Genomic DNA, 24,254 nt, shown 5'->3' with positions numbered 1-24,254 from the left:
AAGTGGAAGCAAAATACTAGTCAGACAGTCTTCACAATTAAATTGGAATAATGAATACATAGAAGAGAAACTTCATTACGAATTAACCTTCTTTAATCTCGCTGATATAATAATTGATCTATTATTATGCATATCGATTACTGATTCCTATTTTAAAATGAATAAATACATATATATTATTTAAAGAAAAATAATATTTGAATTTAGAATAAAACATATATATATATACATAAACTATTTAAGTAAATTATAGTTAAACAGAGCCGAGATGGCCCAGTGGTTAGATTTTAACCGATGATTTCGGGTTCAAACCCAGGCCGGCACCACAATTCATCTCGTGCTCGGCGGTGAAGGAAAACATCGTGAGGAAACCTGCATGTGTCTAATTTCAACGAAATTCTGCCACATGTGTATTCCGCCAACCCACATTGGAGCAGCGTGGTGGAATATGCTCCAAACCTTCTCCTCAAAGGGAGAGGAGGCCTTTAGCCCAGCAGTGGGAAAACTTACAGGCTGCTAATGCTAAAAAACAAACTAACGAACCAAAGAATTTCAAACAAAGATCTGTCAAACTGTTTAAACTTTTAGTGTTTTAAATATAAGTACTTAAATCAATATATTTTTTATGGTATGTAAAGAAGGCAGGTTGGCTATTGGAACATAACCTTATGGTGTATCTTCTCCCACTACTGGAGAAGGAATAGTAATCGATTATTATCTCAGAATAACCTACAAGATCCGCTTCTTGCTCCTCAATTACAGACTGTTATTAGAAGCCGCTGGAAGATGAGCCGCATTAATACACGGTAATTAATCAAGATAGTTCTGACAAGAGTGACCGACAACGAGAATCAACTGAGAAATGCTTGTTATTACAAATACTTTATCGTGAGAGGTTGTATCCGATTACACCTCGCTGTTGTTAATTAATACGTAGGCAGTAATAATTAAATCGGTCAAGACGTAGGTAAAGGTATACGAGGGGAGTCTCATTAGTGTCCAAGTTCTCATGAATATTTTAATAATAACATTATAATGTTTTTTTTTTATGTCAAAAGGTGGCAAACGAGCAGGAGGCTCACCTGATGGAAAGTGACTACCACCGCCCATGGACATCTGCAACACCACATGTTAGTCGAAGTTAAGTATCTATATTGTTATAAATAAATGTTTTATTTTTTTTATCTTTGCCGATTCATATTTTGAAATGATTTGTAAAAAATAAATTAATAAAAAAAGCATTTTATTCAATACAGGATTATATAGATTATAGAATGGCGTGGAGTTAATACTTGTTGAATTCCAGTCAGGTATTATATTGTATTTCCCAGATTTTTTAACCTAAAACAATGCAGAATTTAAAGGGGACTGTGCGGGGAGCGGGTGAGCAGGTACGCCCAGCGCTCGCGCTGCACGGTGATTCCCGGTATTATTTAAGGCTATGTGCATACACGACAAATAAATACACCTTTGCCGGTTATGTTCTTATTATTTTACCGCTCTCTAATGTATAGATAAGTATTAGGGGTAACTATAAGAAGTAAGTACGAACGTGAGTACTTTTATCGAAAATTCAGTATTAACTTACATTATTTATTTATTTAATTGGAGAACATAGAGCCGTTAATAAACAAAAATAACAAATACTTAATAACTATTAGGCCAATAGCAGTTCTCACATATAACATTAAAGAGACTGAGAATAGGAAAATAAAAGAAAAAAAAAACAAAAATGGTAGCAACAATACATATAAAACTAAGTGTCTTATTATTATTGTCTTACTTACATTATTATTGTACTAAATTTAATTTATTGCACAATCATAAACCTCTCTGGATAGGTACCACTCACTCATCAGATATTCTACCGCCAAACAGCAGTACTCAGTATTGTTGTGTTCCGGCTTGAAGCTTGAGTGAGTCAGTGTAACCGGCAAAAGGGACATAAGATCTTAGTTCCCAAGGTGGTGGCGCATGGTGATGTAAGGTATGGTTAATATTTCTTACATCAGGTGGCCCATTTGCGCGTCCGCCTACTGATATAAAAAAAGTGATTTTAACTTTAATTTCGCATATTAAACCAGAATAACAATATCAGTACTACATTGAGTGAGTTCAATTGTTATAGATATGGATGCAATTGAATCCTGAGAACATAAGTCAATTACAATCAAACTGCACCAAATTTAACAAGTCCGGCGCCATAATGTATGTTGTAGACCCAAAAGGATCAATTTAAATAAACAAAATGCTTGTATTTTTTAATTATAAACTAAGTTAGTAAATGCATATTAAAACATCATAAATGACTTACCATTTTCTTTATTTTTTTTTTTAAAAAAAAGAAAGCAAGCCCCAAAATAATAGACACTTTTAAATCAATTTTATAAATAAGTGAGATTAATTCCCGTTTTCCATATTTGCTTAGGACAACTAAACCAATGGATATTGAACTTTTATTGATATTATAGTTTATAGTTTCAGATCGATCATACGCTGTGTACGTTGACAAATACATGACTATGGGACGTGAAATTTCCGGTCCAGTAGCTTTCGGTGTGTCTTTCATTTAATGTCTACAGAAAAGCCACTGACTGTGATTAATTAGACATAGATTCAATTAGATAACTAACAGTAATATTAACCGATGTTTAGTTTAATTGTCAGAAAGTATAAATACTTATCAAAATAAATAAAATAGTCAGCCTTTCACGCTTTGCAATCTGCGTGAACAATATAACGTGTTATGTATCATTGTTTAAAAATAGAACGCAATAAAATATTTTATTTGGGCACGCGAATAAGGACGGGTATCTAGTAACGTATAGTCGTAAATAAAACTTAGTTGCAAAGCGTATTACAAATAGAAACGATACAAAAGGAAAGTTTATATCAGCGAAATCCTTCAATTTACGCAGAGGTTTGTCAATTTAGTTTAACGCATTCGGTTTTTTATTAACCGTCTAGAGTAACAAGCTTTGAATGCACTTCCAACATTGGCATTTAGAATATTAATAAGTACATTATCCGAACCGAACTGATCGACACATACATTCAAATATCATTTCTATATTATCACAGATGTATCGGAGGTTACGAGCGCATTAATTTTGATTATACCAATTATTGTATTGCCGTTTCACACGGTATGCCATTCTGATCGTCGTTTGTTATGACTGCTCCGCTCCTTATGACTGATATGATATAGGTAAGCAGACGTGCAAATAGGTTACCTGATACACGACCCGTCATCTCATAGACATTGGAACTGTAAGAAATATCAACCATCCCTTACAACGTCAATACGTTACCGATCTTGGGAATTAAGATGTTATGTCCCTGTGCCTGTAGTTGCACTGGCTCACCCTTTAAGCCGGTACCCAACAATACTTATTGTTGCTGTTGGGCGGTAGAATATCTGATGAGTGGGTGGACGGACTTGCACAAAGGTCTACCACAAGCAAAATTATAACCTTGCACAATGAATCCTATTCTAAAAGATTATTTCAAATCAAAGTGGTAATATGTCGCATAATTTCTGCCACATGTGTATTCCACCAACCCGTATTGGAGCAGCTTGGTGGAATATGCTTCAAACCTTCTCCTCAAAGTGAGATCCTTAGCCAAGCAGTGGGAAATTTACAGGCTCTTAATGTAAAGTGGTAGTTCTTGAGATTAGACCATTTAACCATACTCAAATCCGATGAATGGTCGAAATAATAATTATTCCAAAAAAAGGTATATTCCATTGCGGGAGAACGTGTTGCGAATATGTTTGCAAGTACTGTATTATCTATAATATATTATACAATTTATACCCTCATTCGCATAGTCCGGTATGATGGCAATCTGACACATGGAACTGTTGACTTGTGCTGAGATTTATTGCCAGAAAATTTAATTGGTCCCCTGGGACGTTTATTTATTCACACCTTTACTCGTATCCTGATATGAACCAGGACTTTGGAATCCGCAGCTTCATAATCTAGTATTAAACGTGACACTTGCTAACGTGACATGACGTCACGATCGACCCTTTGTAACTTAATATATATAGCTTTCATTGTAACATTTTCATTCTTATATGAAAGTAATTTTGTTCGGTTATTGATAGAAATATTTGTGCAAATGACATTTTATTTGTCAAGAACGAATAGGGGAAAGTTCAATAGCGAATATTGTATGTAACTAAAGTTAGTTACAACTAGTATATAAAACTTATAAGTATAACATACTAGTTGTCGCCTGCGTCATCGCTGTTTTTAGTGGTTGATTGTCAGGTGTGTTACCGACTTTTTTTATATTTAGATTTTGATTCATTGTTCAATTCACATAAAGCGGAAATATACAATACTTTAATGAATCATAAACTATATCCTAAAAATATTTTAGTATTTCAATTGGTTCTTTCCTTTTAGATTTAAATATTTATTTGAATAATATGGTTTTTATTTTGACTAGAAATTAAGCTTATAATTAAAGTCGGATAACCAGTCATTCGTTTGGCGAGCATACGAAGCGAGCGATACGAACAAGAAAGGTGAGAGTTTTAATTATAAATAAATCCTAACGTCGAAAAGTAAAGTGTATTTGTGGAAAATAAAGTGTTGTGCAGATTGAGTGATTCAAATAATAAGGCTGTAACAGGTGTAGGCATTAAAAAGTTTTACCTATGTCTTTCCTTGGAGCTGAAGCTTGCTTCATATCAAATTTATTTCAGTGGTTTGGTCGTCAAAGAGCAATAGAAACACAGGCAGACAGAGTTACATACGCATATATAATATTAGTATAAATGACTCACCAAGTGTACTCGTCAATATTTAGCGGAAAAGAAAACTTATTTAACGGAAAATGATATCCATTCGACCGAACAATTTTGCTCAACTGTCAATTCATTTATTAATAAATATACCACAACATCTAAGAAGTCTCAATAAATATAATCGTATAATTTAGATTCAAGGATACTTACGCTTCTGATATGAGCGCTCGCAGCTTACAAAACACCACACCGAGACTGTATGGATACTGATGCCAATACACTGAGAGATCGTTCGGAAGACCTGGAATAAAAAAAAAAATGACTATTAATTATTTCTTCGGTGTAGGCTGTTTTACGAATGAGTATTGTAACGAGTTTATTTAATATTATAACTTAAAGATTCAAAGGTGCTTCTATGAGCATACTTGTAGAAAGAATATTTTGATTTGATTTTCGAATTGCACGTATACGTTAGTCTATATATTAAAAAGTATAAATTAATTCATTTGTATTTTTATTCATAATTATTTTATTATTTTATTTATAACATGTGGTGGTTAAGCTTTGTGCAAGCTTTATCTGGTTAGGTACCACCGGCTTATCAGATATTCTACAACAAAACAGCAGTACTCAGTATAGTTGTTTTACTATATAAAACTCGATAACTTTTCGCTTTCGATTCGAATGGTCTTATTATTTATACCCTGTACAAGATAGCATGATCTTTTGACAGATATTAATTTTTTTCTGATCGACATAACTTTGCAATGACGAACATATTATTTTATTAATTTAATGATTTTAAAAATTATAAAAACGTTTTTAAAAAATCATATAATACAAAAGATTCAAGCGTTATTCGAAAAATACTTTTTATATTATATATTAATGCTTCAAAGTAATATTTAAATAGAAACACTGAATATAATAGACGCTTGTGCAATGTTACATCGGTCGGACGGTAGGGACGCGAATAACAGGCAGTAACTGCTACAAATATCGATTACAAAGATCTTTATTAAAGAGCATTGTTAAGTTATTATTACGAACGGGGGTCCTTTTGGTTGTTTGGTTGTAAATTTAATTCTAATTTGAATTACGCATTCCATCATTCCATCGACTGTTATATATGTTATATTTTCTGTTTCTGATCACTAGCCCGTCTGTTAAAAAGATAAAGCTAACTTGAACTGGGTATAGTTACTGGACTACCGAATACTACCCAAAACAGTAATAAAGTTGTTTACGTACTCATAAATATTAAAATACTTATTAATAAATGATCGATAAAAATGTCTCGATCTATCTCAATTTCCGATGTAATAAATAACAGTTTCAAACGTGTTACTCCATCAGTAATACTCTCGCAACGATATTGCAGCGTGCACTCAATGAGGTCACCCTCACATCTCATTTCGTTTTATGACGAACGCGAGTCATTTGAACCAATCCAGTGTATGAAGTTTTGTTATTGAAGTGTGGGCGATATTAACTTGTGTTTATTGACTTTGGATGATACTCGGGTAAGGCTTTGCTTAGAGTCAGTCTGAGAAGGCACAACTCGCTTGTTCTACAGCCAAACAGTAATACTTGGTGTTGTTAGTGTGTAGGTTTAAAGGGTAGGTGAACCAGTGTACAGGCACAAGGTACATCATATTGTAGTTTCCAAGGTTGATGGTGCATTGGTGTAAGGGTTGGTTAATATTTCTTACAGCGCTTATGTTTATGCGTCAGTGATGATTGACTCAGGTGCCCAACAAATATCATAAAAAAAAAATTGTTTTTTTTTTTTTATATCTGAATAATACTGAGTACTGCTGTTTGGCGGTAAAATATCTGATTAATGGGTGGTACCTACCAAGACGGGCCCTAGCCCTACTACCAAGTGGTAACATTAGTATGGTATGGTTATGGTAATTAAATAAACATAAATAAAAAAAAAAACAACTGTCTCTTTCTAATATTAATAAAAGTAATTAATAATTAATAATCTGCATATACTGTAAAAAATTACTTGCCTATACTGTAATTATATTTCTATTTTAACAAAATATTTATTATTATACTTTCTATAAACTTAAATTTAAGATGCTATTTTTTCTTATCCCATTTGGCGATATGGTGCAGTGTTTACACGTGAAAACATTTTTGTATATTAATAACTTTAAGTATCTTTTTGCTATTGTTATTGAGAAGAGCATTTCGGGTACGTTAGTAAAAGTCTCAGGGTTCGTTCGATGTGAAAAAAAAGACAGTAGGCTTAAGTCTAATAAATAACGTATTAATTAATATTAGAAAATGTAATAACATTGTCTAAGCGAAATACACAACGAGATAGTTGTGATGAGCGAAAAAAATTGATTATTTTAAATTGAATCAAAGTCACCCAATAATTTTATTCAATTTTCGCAATTACTCGTAAATTTGCTCTCACAGACAAAGGCTTAATTTAATTAACGCTAAACGAAGGTATTTGTAGAAAATGGACATCTTATCTGTAAAAGATTCATTAAAGCAAAATTCACGTGCGAGCGATGAGCTTGAAACTTCGATGCTTGCAATTAATTAAATTGTTAGAATTTAACAAAGAATTAATTTTAGAGATCGGAAAAAAGTTACTAGCCGCTTAGAGAGCGGTACTACGGCTGTATAAGAAAGAAACGTAAACAAATCTAAAATAAATTACCGATAAACTCCAATTCAAACTGAATTAATGTGTACTATTTGATATTAGATATTTCATTTAAACAAGCATTCATCATTTTGGCGCTGAATGTAGACGAGTGACTTGCAATTTACAATGAAATGAAATCAAAACAAAATCTGTGATAGGTTTAGAATTCCTAAAAATCTTTTGAATAAAAGTTTCGCGGGCGACCCACTAGTAGTTTATTAATATCAAAATTTTCCAATTACCAGTACGTATAATCAAAATGTTACAGTCGTCGTTATAAATATTATTTTTGTGTATCTATTTCAAACCAATTTATCGACTGTGTACTGTGACTATATACCAGTATCTAATAACTGTAGCGTGACGTGTCTGAAATTATTTTATTTTAATTGCGGTTAACTGACGCAATTTTGTTGTAAATATCTTTGTTTTTTAGTGCACATACACGCTGAAATCAAAACATCGATTATAGCAACACACACTGATACTATAAATTTAACTATTTTTTACAGTAACAGGCTATAATAGGCTCTCTCTCGGCTCTCACTCGGCTGAAGCTTCTTCTCCCTTTGAGGAAAAGGTTTGGAGCAAAATCAACTACACTGCTCCAATGCCGTTTGTGTCTCCAACACATGTAGCAGAATTTCATTAAAATAAGAAACATGTAGGTTTCCTCACAATGTTTTCCTTGAAAATTAGCGCTTCACTTGGGTTTGACCCCGCAATCATCGGTTAAGATGCAAGCTTTCGAACGATTGAGTCCTCTCAATTGTTAACTCTTGTTATCCGAGATTAAATATTCCTATATATTATTAGAATATATCCTGAACTAAAACTCTGAGCTGGCTCATATTATGTATAAAAACGTATGCTGATACATCTGTTTCAATATATTTTTGACACTAATCGATCACCGTGAAATTGACATATATGTGTGTATGTATATGTCCTTTTTATAGAGATAGTTATTATAGTATACTTTGTCATATTTTGATACTATATGTCACCTAGTTTCCGACTTCGCAATGTCAATAAATCATTCCTCAGGCACGGTGTTCGTTTCTATAATAAGATTCAAAAGTTATTTTAACTTGGTCTATTTATAAATATAATTTCATATCACAATACATTCTTAATTGGTTTGTTATTCAATAAAATACTATAATATATTTTTTAACGTGTTATTATTTTTACAGAGCCGTACTGCCCGTGCCGTTGATATTCCTCATTATTAATAATTTTAATTATGTTATTTCAATGTGCCTGCGTATAATTCTTATCGGTTGCCAATTTCATAAAAAAAATATACTAGAGTTGACTAAAAAAGCCTGGAGGTAATAATAATTTAATTTAATTATTAATAATAATTGGCGGAAAAGAGTAACTTCTGAGTTCCTTACCAGTTCTTCTCTGATGGAAGCTTTGCTTTTATTTAAATATTGTATAAAATGACGATTCAAAAGTGATTTCATAAGATGACTTGATTAAAGAATATTAAGTCGTGTATTCAACCGATTACAAAATTAATTAATTAATGAAATTGTTTTCTATAATTCAAGGAAATAAAGTAAGATGACAATCTGTTATATATATTTTTGAGAGACTTATTCCACCAAAGTGGTGGAATAAAGTCTCTTCAAAAAAGGATTCCTTTGTCCAACACTGGGATGTCTACTGGCTATACTAGCTAACCTGCTCGCTTTGCTGGGCGTAATGTATAACTTAGTTATTGTTGAATAAAATTTACAGAAATTAACTTCTAAATCTGGAAGATAAAAACAAGTCTTTCGTCATAATTCCTTGTTATGTTTTAATTTAAAGCTTTTCCGTCGATATAATATTTTTTAAAAGCAATCTGCAGCGGATGTTTAATACAAAATAAAGAAATAACTTACGTAGTTTCCAACGGGTGTTCTGTTTATTGCCTCACCGTTACTTTCGCCCTTTTATATTTTCGGGAGCCCAATATTAAGTTGTGGACTTTCTATAAGGGATCCATGCGAAGTTTAAGCTATATATAATATATAATTTGGAAAGTACGATTTACAATTACTCTATACAACAGCAAGCATCCGTCGTAGGTGACACTCGTCAATTTATACTTAAAGCTATTGTACGTAATCAAATTTTTGAAACATTTAATAATATTTGGGAATAGATTTATATATAAATATCGGAGATGTCAACAATACGGGAGTTGATTTGATTACGAGCCGCAAGCGTTTTTAGGGTCAGATAACGCTTGGACGGAGTCTAGATCTACACTTCAGTGCTAGCCTCCGTACAAACAATACGTCTAGAAACTGTTTTACAACTTGTTGTTATTATTGTGTTAAAATGTATTATAAATCATTTTTTTTGAGTCATTACGAAATGGTAAGTGATCACCACCGCCCATAGACAATGGTGCTGTCAGAAATATTAAGCATTCCTTACATCACCAATGCGCCACCAACCTTGGGAACTAAGATGTCCCTTGTGACTGTAGTTACACTGGCTCACTCACCCTTCAAACCGGAACACAGCAATACTGCGTACTGCTGTTTGGCGGTAGAATATCTGATGAGTGGGTGGTACCTACCCAGGCGGGCTTGCACGAAGCTCTACCACCAAGGGCCACCGCCGTTTTATTGTGAAAACGAATAACGTGCCCATTTCCTCTGATATAATAATTGAAGTCGAAAATATTGTACATATCAAATGTACACAATAAGTTACAATAAAAATATGTTCCAGATATTTACTCAATAAGTGTCTCAATACACTAAAACAGCTAGTACTCCTTAGTTAGTTACATTTTTATATAACATTACATTAGCAGCCTGTAAATTTCTCACTGCTGGGCTAACGCTTCTCTCCCTTCGAGGAGAAGGTTTGCATGCTGCTCCAATGCGGATTGGTGGAATACACATGTGGCAGAATTTCGTTGAAATTGGACACATGCAGGTTTCTTCACGATGTTTTCCTTTACCGCCGAGCACGAAATGAATTATAAACACAAATTAAGCACATGAAAATTCAGTGGTCTACCTGGGTTTGAACCCGAAATCATCGGTTAAGATGCACGCGTTCTAACCACTGGGCCATCTTAGTTAGGTACACTTTAATTGTTTGTCGTCTCTGTTATAGTAATAGAAGAACATGGTGTATTTTAAAACGTCCATATAAGAAAAATCATTATTGTTACACCGAAATTATAGAAAAAGCTAAATCTTTTTTTAGTCTACCTAATTTATATTATTTAGCTTACTACCTTATTTACCTAATTTATATTATTTTCTGTTTGGAGCTAATTCCATCACGCGGCTCGAATGTTAATCGGCGGATAATGTGGCAGGCAGGCTTAATTAGCCATTCAATTAACGGCCTAGCATATTTATTAAGCGGAGTCGTTTAATCAGAGGCCTGAATGACATTCGACCAATAAATCTCCCGTTGAAGAATGGGGTAAATTGCTTCAGATACAAAATAGACACGTTTAAATTGTGGTTAAAGTTTAATTAACCAAATAGTTATGTTGATTTTTTCTCCAGATTTTTCTCTCTTCTCCCATATGAAGTGTTTGTGAAACATGTCGGCGCTTAGAATGCCCGTGGGCCCAGCACAAAAGAACACTCACTAAACAATTGCTGTTCACTCCAAGTTTTGGGAGACATTACGGCATCGATTGCGCGTGCTGCCGTATCGCCACGACGCGACGGTTGGCAAGTAATTATGTTCTAACTTAATCAATATATACAGGGTTATTGGTAATTCGACGTATTCCCGTTAAGAGGTGATAGGGGTGACTATTTGCGATAATTTTAACACCCTTATGCATGATGCAAAAATTTACCATTTTTGAGTTATCACATTTTTTAGTTTTTTTCAAAATAAGTCAAAAATGCAACTTCAAAAATTTATTAAAAAAAATGTATCAATTAAAATCAATTTTTTTTCTTCTAATTTATAAAAAAGATTAAACACTGGTTATATGCCAATATTAAAATAGTAATTATCCGTCCAAATTTAAAAATGCGAGATGGAAAAAGATATTATTTCAATATTTTTTGATTATTTTTCCACAATAATGCCTTAAAAACTAAAAAAATCGTTATGAAACTTTTCCTGTAGATTATTTTAAAAAACATAACGGTTTTTTTAGCTTTTCAAAAATGTATAACAACTAGGAACTTATTTCAAAGCAATAGAAATAAAATGACCACAGAGGACGCTGGTGGAACCCCACCCACCCCTATCACCTTCTAACGGGAATACGTCGAATTACCAATACCCCTGTATATATAAATATATATATATTTATTACCTGTTCTATGAGCGGAATGTGTATTGGCCAAAATATTTCATTCATTTGCGTAGTAAAAATGACTAGGCTGTTAATAGGCTGTTTATAAAAGGCTTATTAAACTTATTAAACAAGATTATACTGATGATAAAAAAGCGTGGAGTTAATGCTTGTTGACTTCCATGCAGGAGACATAACATACATATACATATAATTGTATTTAACTAACATGACTGTATTTTAGATGTTGAAAAAGAGTAAGTATTGAGTTTCTTGCCGGTTCTAGAATCTACATTCCGAACCGGTGGTAGCTTTACTTTAAATAGTTTGTTAAATGACGATTTAAAAGTACTTGTAAAATGCCTACTTGAATAAAGTATATTATAATTTGATTTGATTTGATTCGGCAGCGACATATATACAGACAAGTGACAGGTTTTTTCGACACGTGTAGTTTCCCTTACACAATATTTCCCTTCAATTCCGAGCACGAGACTATTAGCATATGAAACAGTGGTGCTGCCACGACTTTAAACTCATAATATCACGGTTTAGATTTAAGTGTTTTAAACACTGAGCCTTCTCGTTGATAAAAAAAATTGCATCTTTAAAGTTAAGTTCATAGAGTATTATTGTGCAACCAAGTTTTTAACTTCGCCGATTCATAAATTGAAACCATTTGATAAAAAAAACTCTTTTAAATAATTATTCAACAGAAGATTGTATGATAAAAAAGTGACTTTAAGGATATATTACATATAATTGTTTTTAACTAACATAACTTTGTATTTCAAATGTTGGAAAAGAGTAACTACTGAGTTTCTTGCCGGTTCTTTTCGGTAGAATCTATGTACATTCCGAACCTGTGGTATTTATATATAGCTCTGTAAAATAATTGTTTGTAAATTTCTACTTAAATAAAGTATATTTTTATTTAGATTTTTGATTATGAGACAAGTCATCAAAGATAAATGTGATTAAGCTATTTAAATAGATCGTATTATAAATATTCGTAAAAAAAAAATTGAATGCAATCAAAAACATATTGTTCAGACATCGCGCCTCTATCGAAGTAAAAGCCCTTGATAAAAATCCAGTCATACGCACCGATATTCATCATTAGCCAATAGCGAATTTCCTTTCAAATAAATTCAATTCACCTTACACTCTGACTTATCGTATTAGGTCTTTTGATAAACGTCAGGAGCGAATAGTTAGGAGGCGACAAATCGTTTGAAAGGATTTAGTGTTTCAATAAATACAAAATAAAGTCTTATTGAGAGAAAGTGCAGACTTGCAACTTTAAAAAGAGTATTTCATGTTCAAAGATTTGTTTTAAAATTAAGTATTTAACAGAAATAATATCATTTAATTAAATATATAAAAATCAACCAACCACAAAGACTTGTTTGGGCCTGGCCACTTCACAGTTCACTCGGTGGTAGGGCTTTGTGTTAGCACGTCTGGGTAGATGTAAAACAACAGTATTGTTGTGTTCCGGTTTGAATTGAACAAAAAGAATATAATTGATTAAGAATATAAATTATCATTTTAAACCAAAATAAATGCAAATTTCTAATGAGTACATTTCCATATTCACATATGTACCTTGACAGATGCACAGAATTTACATATTTATAAATTGAATGTATGTTTATAAAATTTGACTCGAATTATAGCAGTTTTTTTTATTTGACATTAATAAATTAATTTATAAATTATTACTAGCACCCCGCCCTGCTTCGCACGGGTGCAATGCTGCCATTAAATATATTACAGAATGCCTTACAGCGTTCATAGTTTTTCATTTATTATACAATATAAACCGCTATGTCACTGCGTTTTAAATCTATAATATCTTCGAAAATATTCGTTTAAATTACATGCTGTACAAGGCCATATTGGTGTATATTAAATGCACAATGTATTTAAGGTACTTAATTAGAAAAGGATAAATGCTGTATTGCTTAAAATCACTTCGTAAATAAGCCATTATTTCTCATATAAAAAGGGATAAAAATGATTATCGTGGGTTATTCCCTAAGATATAGACCACCGCGGACTTCTTTGGAGACCTTTTTGAGGTGTACAATACTGTAGTACATTATTTCTCGTAAGTAGATCTCTCGAAGGGTTCAGCCCGCGTTTGCAATGTAAGCGCAAAAAATGTGTTTATTTACGACATCACCTTAGAAACCTCTAATTTTATCAGTGTTTTTCTACTATATTATTCATGTGCTACACATATAAACCTTCCTCTTGAATCGCTCTATCTATTAAATAAAAACCGTACCAAAATGCATTACTTAGATTTAAAGATCAAAGCATACACAGGGACAGACAGACAGCGGGAAGCGACTTTGTTTTATACTATGTAGTCAAGTTGACAGAGGGTACAATGAGTTGATATGATTTTATTGGTAGGTACCAGATCCAGAAGACAAATTGGTGACCTAATCACTTACAATATTAACAATTATTTTATAGGTAATGTTACTAAGTATAATATTCACAATAAATACAGTATTCTAATTTATCACTGGTTAAAGTAAAGCTGTTCAAATGAATGAAGTGACAAAGTCTATGCCCTCTTACTTAAATATTATACGTACATCAGAAAAAATAGGTATAGATTGATTTTTCTATTTATTATTTTAGCGTAATCCTTTTCATAAATAATAAATATTACTTAAACAAAAGGAAGAAGGGACAATGGGACCTGACCTGATGTACCTGCGTAGGACAAAAGTCTCAAAATTAAATAAGCAAAAAAAAGCACAGTTTTTTTTTATGGCATTGGTTGGCGGATGTGCATATGGGCCACCTGATGGTAAGTGGTCACCACCGCCCATAGACAAAGGCGGTGTAAGAAATATTAACCATTCCTAACATCACCTATGCGCCACGGACCTTGGGAACTAAGATGTTATGTCCCTTGTGCCTGTGATTACACTGGCTCACTCACCCTTCCAACCGGAACACAACAATACAGTGTACTGTTATTTGGCGGTAGAATATCTGATGAGTGGGTGGTACCTACCCAGACGGGCTTGCACAAAGCCCTACCACCAAGTAAAGATTGCACGTGAAATTTTAGTTAACAAAAAATTTTAAATATTTTTATAGAAATACCTTTTTGCAACTACAACCCACGTTCGTCAACAATTATTAAGTTGATGTATTGCATAACATCGTGTTTTTAATTAGATTTAATTTGTGATTTTCATTGGAAATTCTCTCTTGGTTTCTCGAAGTTAACCGAAGGTTCGCTTAAAAATATCCGACTCGTAAGAAAGAAATATGAAAAAGTGTCAGAACAATTATTTTTAATGACCAAGACCTGGAGACGATAATCAATGAATCCAATGAGTTCCTGAGAATCCTTTTAAGCAGTCGTCTTCAAATAAATCATTACAAACTGTTCTCTTTACAATTATAATACAATGGCTTAGTTGAGCTAAATATTTTAAGTTTGAACAAATTTGTTGTCATTTGTTTTTTATAGCCTTTTTATAGACATGGGTCGTATTGCCTTGAAGCTCAAAACTAGTTTTTTTACGATAACTCCTTGGATGTTTCAATGTCGTAATATTCAAGGACTTCAACGCCTTGAAAGTTGGGCAAAAAATGGCCTCACCTTTACACAAACGAACTATAAAAAATATTTTTTAATTCATCTTTCATCATTTTATATATTTTTATATAGTCAAAATGCATATAGATATAAAAGCCCACGAGGCGCACCCTTCCATGTTAAATAAATGGCGTGCAGATATATAGATCTTTTTATTCTCATTTGACAATGTTTATCATTTGAATTTTATCATACAACATTATTAATTAATATTTAATGATAACACGATGACAAGATGACAACAGATTCAACAAAAAATGTTGTACAATAAAACAGGCAATATTAAAAAATATATGTTTTCAAAAATTGTCCACTCAGTGCAAATTTAAAATTAAATTGAGATATCTTTATTCAGCATTAAAGTACAAAGTAAAAGTAAAGCAACTATGTTTTTTTTTATTGTCAGTAATTTGTGTGAACGTCAAAGACAAGATTGTGCCTGACATTGATGCGTGAGCGTTCCGTGTAGTTTAGCAGCGGGGGTGCGGGATGAAGAGAGCAACGACTTAGCCCATGTTGTTAATCGCATGGTCATGTTATTGTCGGGTCTAACTTTGTCGGTGGTAAACCAATTTATTACAGTGCACTCATTAATCTATTCTCTCTTATTCTATGTTAGTCAGTTTTCCGTATCACGGAGCGTACAGGGTGACAGGTAACAGGGTGGGCGTGAGTTATTACCTCTATTTACCTAATTATTGTCAAATTAAACACTAGGACCGGCTTGTAAAAGAAAATACTTTGACCCGAGAAGAACAAAGGAAACACCCTAACCCTTTGCACATAACCTTTCTCAAACATTTTTTTTTAAATTGGCAAAAGAGGCAATTCCATTGCTTTCTAGGAACCTGTTGTAAAACCGTATACATCGCCCAACAAAAGAGTAACTGACTATTAAGTCGAGTAAGTAAGTTAGCCCTTTCGTTACCAGTTTCTTAGAAAGGTAATTTATTTGGTACATGACGACCGCAAACCTAATGCTTAAAAATTCAATCCCGCAATGTATAATTCTGTAAAGTTAGTATTTGCGGAACTTGAGTAATTAAGCAGCATCAGATGCGGTCGCGTGGCCTTTACGGGACGTGGCTTGGATATGAAATACTACGAGCGCAACACGAGGACACGTCCTGTCCGCTATTTGTCAATTGTCAAAGACATCAAACTTCGCAAATTATATACCATGATCATAATATTTCCTGAGTATCTATTCGAATGTGTTTGCCAGATATTAAAATGGATAAATAAATTAATTGATATGACTTGTATGATTACATTATTATTTAAATCAATGTTTTAGTAAAGTACCCTTATTAGATGCTTATCTGGCTATACCACCCACTTGTCAAATGTTCTACCGCCAAACAGAAATACTTAGTTGTTGTGTTCCGGTTTGAAGGATGAGTGAGCCAATGTAATGTAAAGCTTTATAACATCTTAACTCCTAAGGTTGACGCTTTGGCGTGATATAGGGAATGGTTATTATTTCTTTCAGCGCCAATGTCTATGGTGAAGGTGACCAGTGACCAACAGGTGGCCCATTTACCCATCCGCCTACCGATTACATAAAAAAAACGTAATTTTAATTTTGTATACAGTAGAAGCCCGATTATCCGAACCCACAATTATCCGAACGCTTAATTTTATCCGAGCGTTGGGACGTCGCAGCTGTTTGTCAATTTAGATTTTTAGCATTTGACTTTCTTAGGTGTTTTATATTATATTACATATTTTAATGTTAAATTTTAATAGTTCTGTTTTTATGTGAAAAGGTGTTGTTTTTGTTCTATCTTGTTTCAAAGTACCAACATTTCGATTATGCGAACTAGTCTCGGTCTCAATATTAGTTCGGATAATCGAGGTCCTACTGTAGGTTACTATTATTTAAGAGTCATACATTTTTATTCAGTTTTATTTTAATTTCGAAATGAGAATAACACCTATACCTTAAAATAATGTTACGCATACTTTGAAAACACGTTAAAACATTGGAGGCTTGTTTCTATTTCCGTTAACAATAAATACGAGCAACGTACCAGCTCTTACGTGATCCCCCTTTTAATTAATACAGACATAGATAACGAAACTAGACGAGTAATAACCATTAAGAATATTAAATACAAGTTGATGTTGAGTTATCTCGAGCAACTACGATTATATTACACGTAGATAAACGTTTATGGTTTTCGTAATGCCACAATTTATGGTTATTGTTTTTGTATTTGTAAATAACAAAATAAAAAAGAAACATATATGACGGCGCATCACTAGCGCCATCTTTTAAATTACGAGGAAACAAGATTTGACAGCTAATCAGTCTGGTGAAGCGTCGTATCGATGGTTGGCGGGAAATCTTGAATGCCGCCATTATTGTGGAGTAGTCAATGGCAAGCGCTACCACGTCTGCGACGAATCGCCTTTGTTCCTCATAATTCTTATATTGTTTAATTGTAGTTTCTTACGAAAATAATAAACAAATGGCCTATCCTAATAGAGACGGAGATTTGCCTTTATATAAATAACGTGGTTATATATTTATACGACGCGAAGCCAAAAATGATATTTACTATCTCAAAAATACTACTAAACAAAGTAATTTAACTAACATTCACTACAAATTATAGTGCGACCAAACATAAGTCTCGAACTGATGATTTTTATTTTTTTATATTTACAATATAGGTAGGAAACGAGCAGGAGGTTCACCTGATGGAAAGTGACTACCACCGCCTATGGACATGCAAAAAAGATTCCAAAGTCGTATCGGTTCGGAAATATTACCGAAAGCTGGTTCCACGGAGTGTTTGTGCGAGACTGAAAATATTTTAAATATCACCCTGTTGTGGATTTTCGGACATCTAGATGAAGGGTGGAACTTGGAATTTTGACGCTATGTCCGAAGGTGAAATGCAGCAGCCGGGATTGATCTTAACAATTAGTCGAAATATTCCCTGTGATAGATGCGGTAGAAGATGCAGAGTGATCCAAAATCCCTATGCAAAATCAAAAGATCGAGCAAGTCGGAAAGGGCTTGATCGTCGATAATTCGAGCCGCTCTGCGTTGAATACAGTCAAATGGAAAAAGCTGTTACTGTCTGACTGGGTTTGAACCCGAAATCACCAATAAAGATGCACGCGTTCTAACCAATAGGCCATCTCGCCTGTCTAACGTGAAGAACAAATATGTAACATGACTATTGGACTACAATTGAACGGCGATTGGTAACACACAAACTCAGTAGTCTTTTCCAAAATTTAAAATACAAAGTCAATTAAATACAATGATATTTGTATTTATTTTAAGTTTATAATATATTATTGTAATAAAATACAAATAGCTCGTCGTTATAATAAACGAACTATTTACTCACAGAACCGGAACTAAAAACAAACACGTCATTTATTTTCTGACATGAATCCATTTTAGTACATTAACTAACAATAAACAGACATAAAAACAAAACAAAACTAACTATATGGAATCACATTTCATCGGCGGTTTTTGCGAACTGATACGACTTAGGAACCTTCAAATCCTACAAGCCCTACGGTATTGCAGATGTCCATGGTGGTGTTAGTCACTTTCAAGCAGGTGAGCCTCCTCTTTAGTGTGCCCTATGCTATAAACAAACCCAAGAATAGTTCTGACTCTTCAAATTGAAAAGTCCATTAGTATTAATTGAGTCGAGATGGCCCAGTGGTTAGAACGCGTGCATCTTAACCGATGATTTCGGGTTCAAACCCAGGCAGGCACCACTGAAATTTCATGTGCTTAATTTGTGTTTATAATTCATCTCGTGCTCGGCGGTGAAGGAAAACATTGTGAGGAAACCTGCATGTGTCTAATTTCAACGAAATTCTGCCACATGTGTATTCCGCCAACCCGCATTGGAGCAGCGTGGTGGAATATGCTCCAAACCTTCTCCTCAAAGGAGAGGAGGCCTTTATCCCAGCAGTGGGACATTTACGGGCTGCTAATGCTAATGCTAGTATTAATTTAGACATAGTATTTAAAAATATATATTGTTAGTTAAAACAGTTTACTATATGTCTAAGACACCTTCCCTTTCTTGACGGAAAAGGAAAAATTTAAGTGGTTATGCTACCGTACTGCTCTAATGTGGATTAAGTTCGGATCCTTACGCCAGCGATGTAAAAAATATTTAATGTTTCTTATTTGTTAGCCCGTCTGGATAGAATATCTGATGAGCGGGTAGATACCACCCACCAACACCAAAAACTAATACATAGTATTGTGGTGTTCCAGTTTGAAGGATGAATGTGTCAGTGTACATGACATTTTAGATCCCATGGATGGTGCTGCATTGGTGATGATAATATTTCTTACAGTACCAATTTATGTTATTTAGTAGTGACCAAAAGGTGGCCCATTTGATAGCCTGCCTACCTATTGTTAATCTATATACATTTAAAATACTTCAACGTTTTAATGTTTCAATATCGCAAAAGTTAAATTAATCTATCGATACTATAGGCTTTTTAAATGTTCCCGGAAAACTCTACTTCAAAATAATTAATTTTGATTTTGCCACTTAAGTGCCATAAATGTGACCCTAGAAACCTTTTTCGAAGGGTCGATCCAGTAATCCTCTGGTCAGTTGTAAGAACTAATGCGTGTATATTGTACATGCTGCTTAGAAAATTCGGGACAAAAAGAAACTGTATGTATAGAACTCAAAGGCATTCGATGTTTTCTTTTTTATTTAAAACTAAATTTGAAATACTTGGTAAGTGGTCACGTTAGCACTATAGGAACTATATATATCATCCTTTATGTAATCAATCTCCAGAATGCCACCCACGATATCAAGGATATAAGTTTACATGTGGCCATATAAATGTATTTATAATTTGTCACTAGCCCAGTTTTTGCATTCCTGCTGCACAAAACTTTTGATAGAACAGAATAATACAATATTTTATATAATTTATGTCAACTAACGTCCCCACTCATACACGCAAGCAAAGGCACACAAACAAACGCGAAGCTCCATATGAAAATACACAGACTACATTTTACTGTATAATTTACTTAAAGTTAATGTAAAGGAAAAACAGCCTGTAAATTTCCCACTACTGCGCTAATCAGTCCTCTCTTTTTTAACGAGAATATGTAACGCTTATTCTCACTACGCTGTGCAAATGCAGGTTTCATAACGATGTTTGCCTTCATCGCGAAGCATGAAATGAATAATTTAAACACAAACTAATCACATGAAAATTGAGAGGTGATTGCCCTATTGAACCCAGAATCATCATTTAAGATTATTTTAAATTTAATTTACTTAAAAACATTTAACTTTATGATATTTGTAATTACCTAGATCATATTTCTGATGTATTTATCCTTAACTCAGGTTTTAAATAAGCCTTGCGGTGACTATGGGCGGAGATCTATTGCGGTTGAGCGTGATCAAAGCTATGTTTGGTAGCGAGGCGTGCTGGTCGGAAATGCGCTCCTTCTGCGAAAAACTTCTTACAGAAAGAGGCAGCGGAACGGGAGCGGGAAGAGGACGCTGTTTCAGGTCCGATCTGCCGAAGAAGACCGGGAAGTAGGAAAAAGTGCTACGCGCACCTTCTCTCCTCGTCTCAATAGGTACCACAGGGATTAAGGAAGTTCTCAGTACCCCGGGAATCCCCCCTAGGAATTGGAGGCCCGTATAGGCGGGCCGACCATCAGGGCGTCACTGTAGCATGCGACAGCGATCCCTTATCGCCCACCGAAGGCACAGAGAGGTTTTAGTTTTTTAGTGGGTATAGCGGTGTACTAGTCGTCCTGGGCACCTCCGTGTCCCACATACACCCCAACTACACGTGGGGGAAACGCGTAATGCGATTATGCAAGAACAAAAGAGAAAGGTTTTAAAAAAACCTAGCTAGTATAGCCAGTGCTATATTTCGTTTGATGCGAATTATACATCGGGTAGTATATCAACCAAATCATGTTCATACATATATATATATATTTAAAAAAAAAATATCGTTATAATACACTAAGTCACTTACATTTCAAACGAGAAGCGAATAATGCGATAATGTTGGTGTTAGTTAGGGTGTTTCAAATACATGTACGTACACGTACTATTGTCCCGAATACTGTAATAACGAGTCGAAATAATATCAACTCCGCCTGTTAATAAATTTAAATCCTTTATTAAAAAATCCTCAAAGAGAAGGCTTACATAATACGTGCATACATACGTAACCTGATAAAGTGCGTTCGTATTCGTTGATAAAGGATGTATTAAATTTTTTGTACATTTACAGAACAAAAAATCACGTGTGTGTATATTTAAATCTAATTTCAAATTAATTTAAATAGAAAATTTAATATAAAAATTTACCCTTTTTAGTTTGTTGAAGCTACATTACTTTAGGCGCGTCATATAAGAGTGAATTTTTACAAGTTGCCATTGAAATTAAATGATGAAGTTCGCTAAGCCACCGATTAAGTGTCACGCTCGAAATACAAGTCACCCCTTATCTTATTTTAACATAAATTTAAATTGTGAATGTTAAAATTTATAAGTAATGTTTATAGTATTGACGAAAGAAGAAGAAATTACATTTATAACCTTATTTGCATGTAATTAAAAGCTATTTTTAGTTACTCTGAAGAACTTCTTCGAAGAAGTCACTTCTCTAGCTCTGATACATATAAGTTTACATTAGTTGTTAGTAGAGGTTATAGTTTAGTTTATAAAAGCCTCTGATATATTAGTTGTTTTGTTTGAATTATATTTATATGAATTTAATGAGTTTAAAATTCTTGAATAAATAATGTTTTGATTTTATTTTTTTGTAGATATATGCACAGGCGCTTGCCGTGTGCAAATCTGTAAAACTCAAATACCTACCCAATATCGTCGAGTTCCCTTGTCGTGACCACTTTTGAATGAATAGTAAGCTACAGTTCTGTCGTAGCAATATCGTATTATAATCATCTCTGCTGAACTAAAGCTAAACTTTTTCGGGTTACTCGGATAACACCACCAAACAATACATTTTATTTAATGCATTTTTTTAACCTTTTGGTTATTTTGATTTAATAGATTAACTTTCTGGTAAGGCTTTATTTATTTATTTATTTATTTATTTATTTATTTATTTATTTATTTATTTATTTATGAGTCCCCAACAAAGGATACACACTAATTACACATTCAAAATAAAACAGTGTAAGGGTTACACAACTTATGTGCTCCTTCAATTACAGGAGACCACAGCTTGGTGCAAGTTCGCCTGAGTTGCCACTCATCAGATATTATACCGCAATACAAATAGCAATATTGTGTTACGGCTTGAATGGTGAGCGAGTTATGTAAGGGGTGGTTACTATTTCTCATCCCGCCAGTGTCTATGGCCGGTGGTGACCAACTTATCTGGTTCAAGTAGCTCATCTACGAATTTTATATAAAAAAAAACAGTATTTAAAGTTTTTAAGCTTATAAGCTACCCGTCTCGGCTTCATACGGGAAACATTGAGGCAGAGTTGATTAATTTCATTTGAAACTTTGCCTTACAAAATGAAAACAAGAACATTTTAAAAAGAGCTACTTTTTTCTCTGTGTTATATTCGGAATAAAAAGTATTTTCCTCCTACGCCTATAAACTGTCTTAATATATATAACCATGACTGTAAATTTTCTTCTTCCTGTGTTTTATTTCATGTGTGCTTGTGCCGTGTGCACATAGGTATTTAATTTTGTAACACTATATTTTTGTAATAAGATAGTCGTGCTCGATGTTGTAACTTCTCTGTACAGCCAGTCATACTGCAGAAAGCGCAATAAAGAGACGTAAAAATTGGATTCGTAGTTTGTCCTGCACCTCTTATAATATTTAATTAAATTATAAAAAATACCTACAGTAAAGGTATATGCTTAATGCAAGTTTATATGGACTATTGTGTGTGAGTTTGATTTGTACTAATATTCAGCCTGCACTTACCGCAACACACACAACATCAACCCATACTAATATGTACATATTACATTATACGTACTCTTCGGAAAAGTAAATAAAATTATGATATATATATATATATATATATATATACTTATATTTATGTAATGAAATAGTTGTAATATTTCTCGTTAATATTTGTTAACATTGCCTTCGCGCTGTAGTTTATGTTTCGGTAATAGTTTATCTGTGGTCATGAAGATAATTAAAAATGACGTTCGAATATTTGATGTTTTAAAATTAATTATTTACTTAAAAGTAATTAGAAAATAGGTAAGAGTTTATTTATTGATAATATAGATATATAATTAAACAGAAGGTTTTGTTTACGGAGCAATTACAATTTATTAAATTTACAACCCAGATGGTCCCTTATTGAAATAGCAAGATATTTTGCTTATAACTAGTTCAGTACGAAGATAATAATTTAGTTTGAAATACTTTATTGTCCGTACTAATGCAGCTTGTGAAAAACTCGCATTTTATGTCTGAAGCCATCCCTTACTAGCCAACATTTGGCTGATAATAATTATAAAAAACGAACACAGTACCGCAGCTTAAAATAATATTCACATGAATCCCAACGATAAATATAAAGCGAAGCAATCAGTAACACAAATGAAATATGAACAAAAGATATCAATTTAACGGAGAATTTATAACTGATAAGCACCAATCTCCCCTGAGGAGTCCTCTTATCTTCAAGGTTCCGTTTTACTTCCAATTTTTCATTAATTATCTGCAGATTACGAGCCAATTTCCGATCGTTTTCTTCGCCGAACGCGATCCCGACTTTGAAATGCGACTTCCGAACCCGTGGGGAAAGTTCGATTTCATTCTCGATCATTTCTGCATTCCTTCAATCCCTGAGTGTCGTGATAGCGATAGAACTCCCTGAGTGCCGTGACAGCTATGA

The 24,254-nt window shown here is 33.5% G+C and overlaps 1 protein-coding gene across 1 annotated transcript in view; it reads right to left on the bottom strand.

Moving 5' to 3' along the window:
* Positions 1 to 24,254, bottom strand: part of LOC125072236 (neuropeptides capa receptor-like) — an 88,535-nt gene that overhangs the window by 54,439 nt on the left and 9,842 nt on the right. Inside the window, exon 2 of the mRNA XM_047682760.1 lies at positions 4,973 to 5,063. Within this exon, the coding sequence (XP_047538716.1) occupies positions 4,973 to 5,063 (91 nt within the window). The remainder of the gene's footprint in view (positions 1 to 4,972; positions 5,064 to 24,254) is intronic.

The sequence above is a fragment of the Vanessa atalanta genome, chromosome 21 (assembly GCF_905147765.1).
Source record: "Vanessa atalanta chromosome 21, ilVanAtal1.2, whole genome shotgun sequence".
Classification (NCBI taxonomy): Eukaryota; Metazoa; Arthropoda; class Insecta; order Lepidoptera; family Nymphalidae; genus Vanessa; species Vanessa atalanta.
Note: the sequence above shows the minus strand (reverse complement) of the source record. Positions and strands in the feature narration are given on the sequence as shown.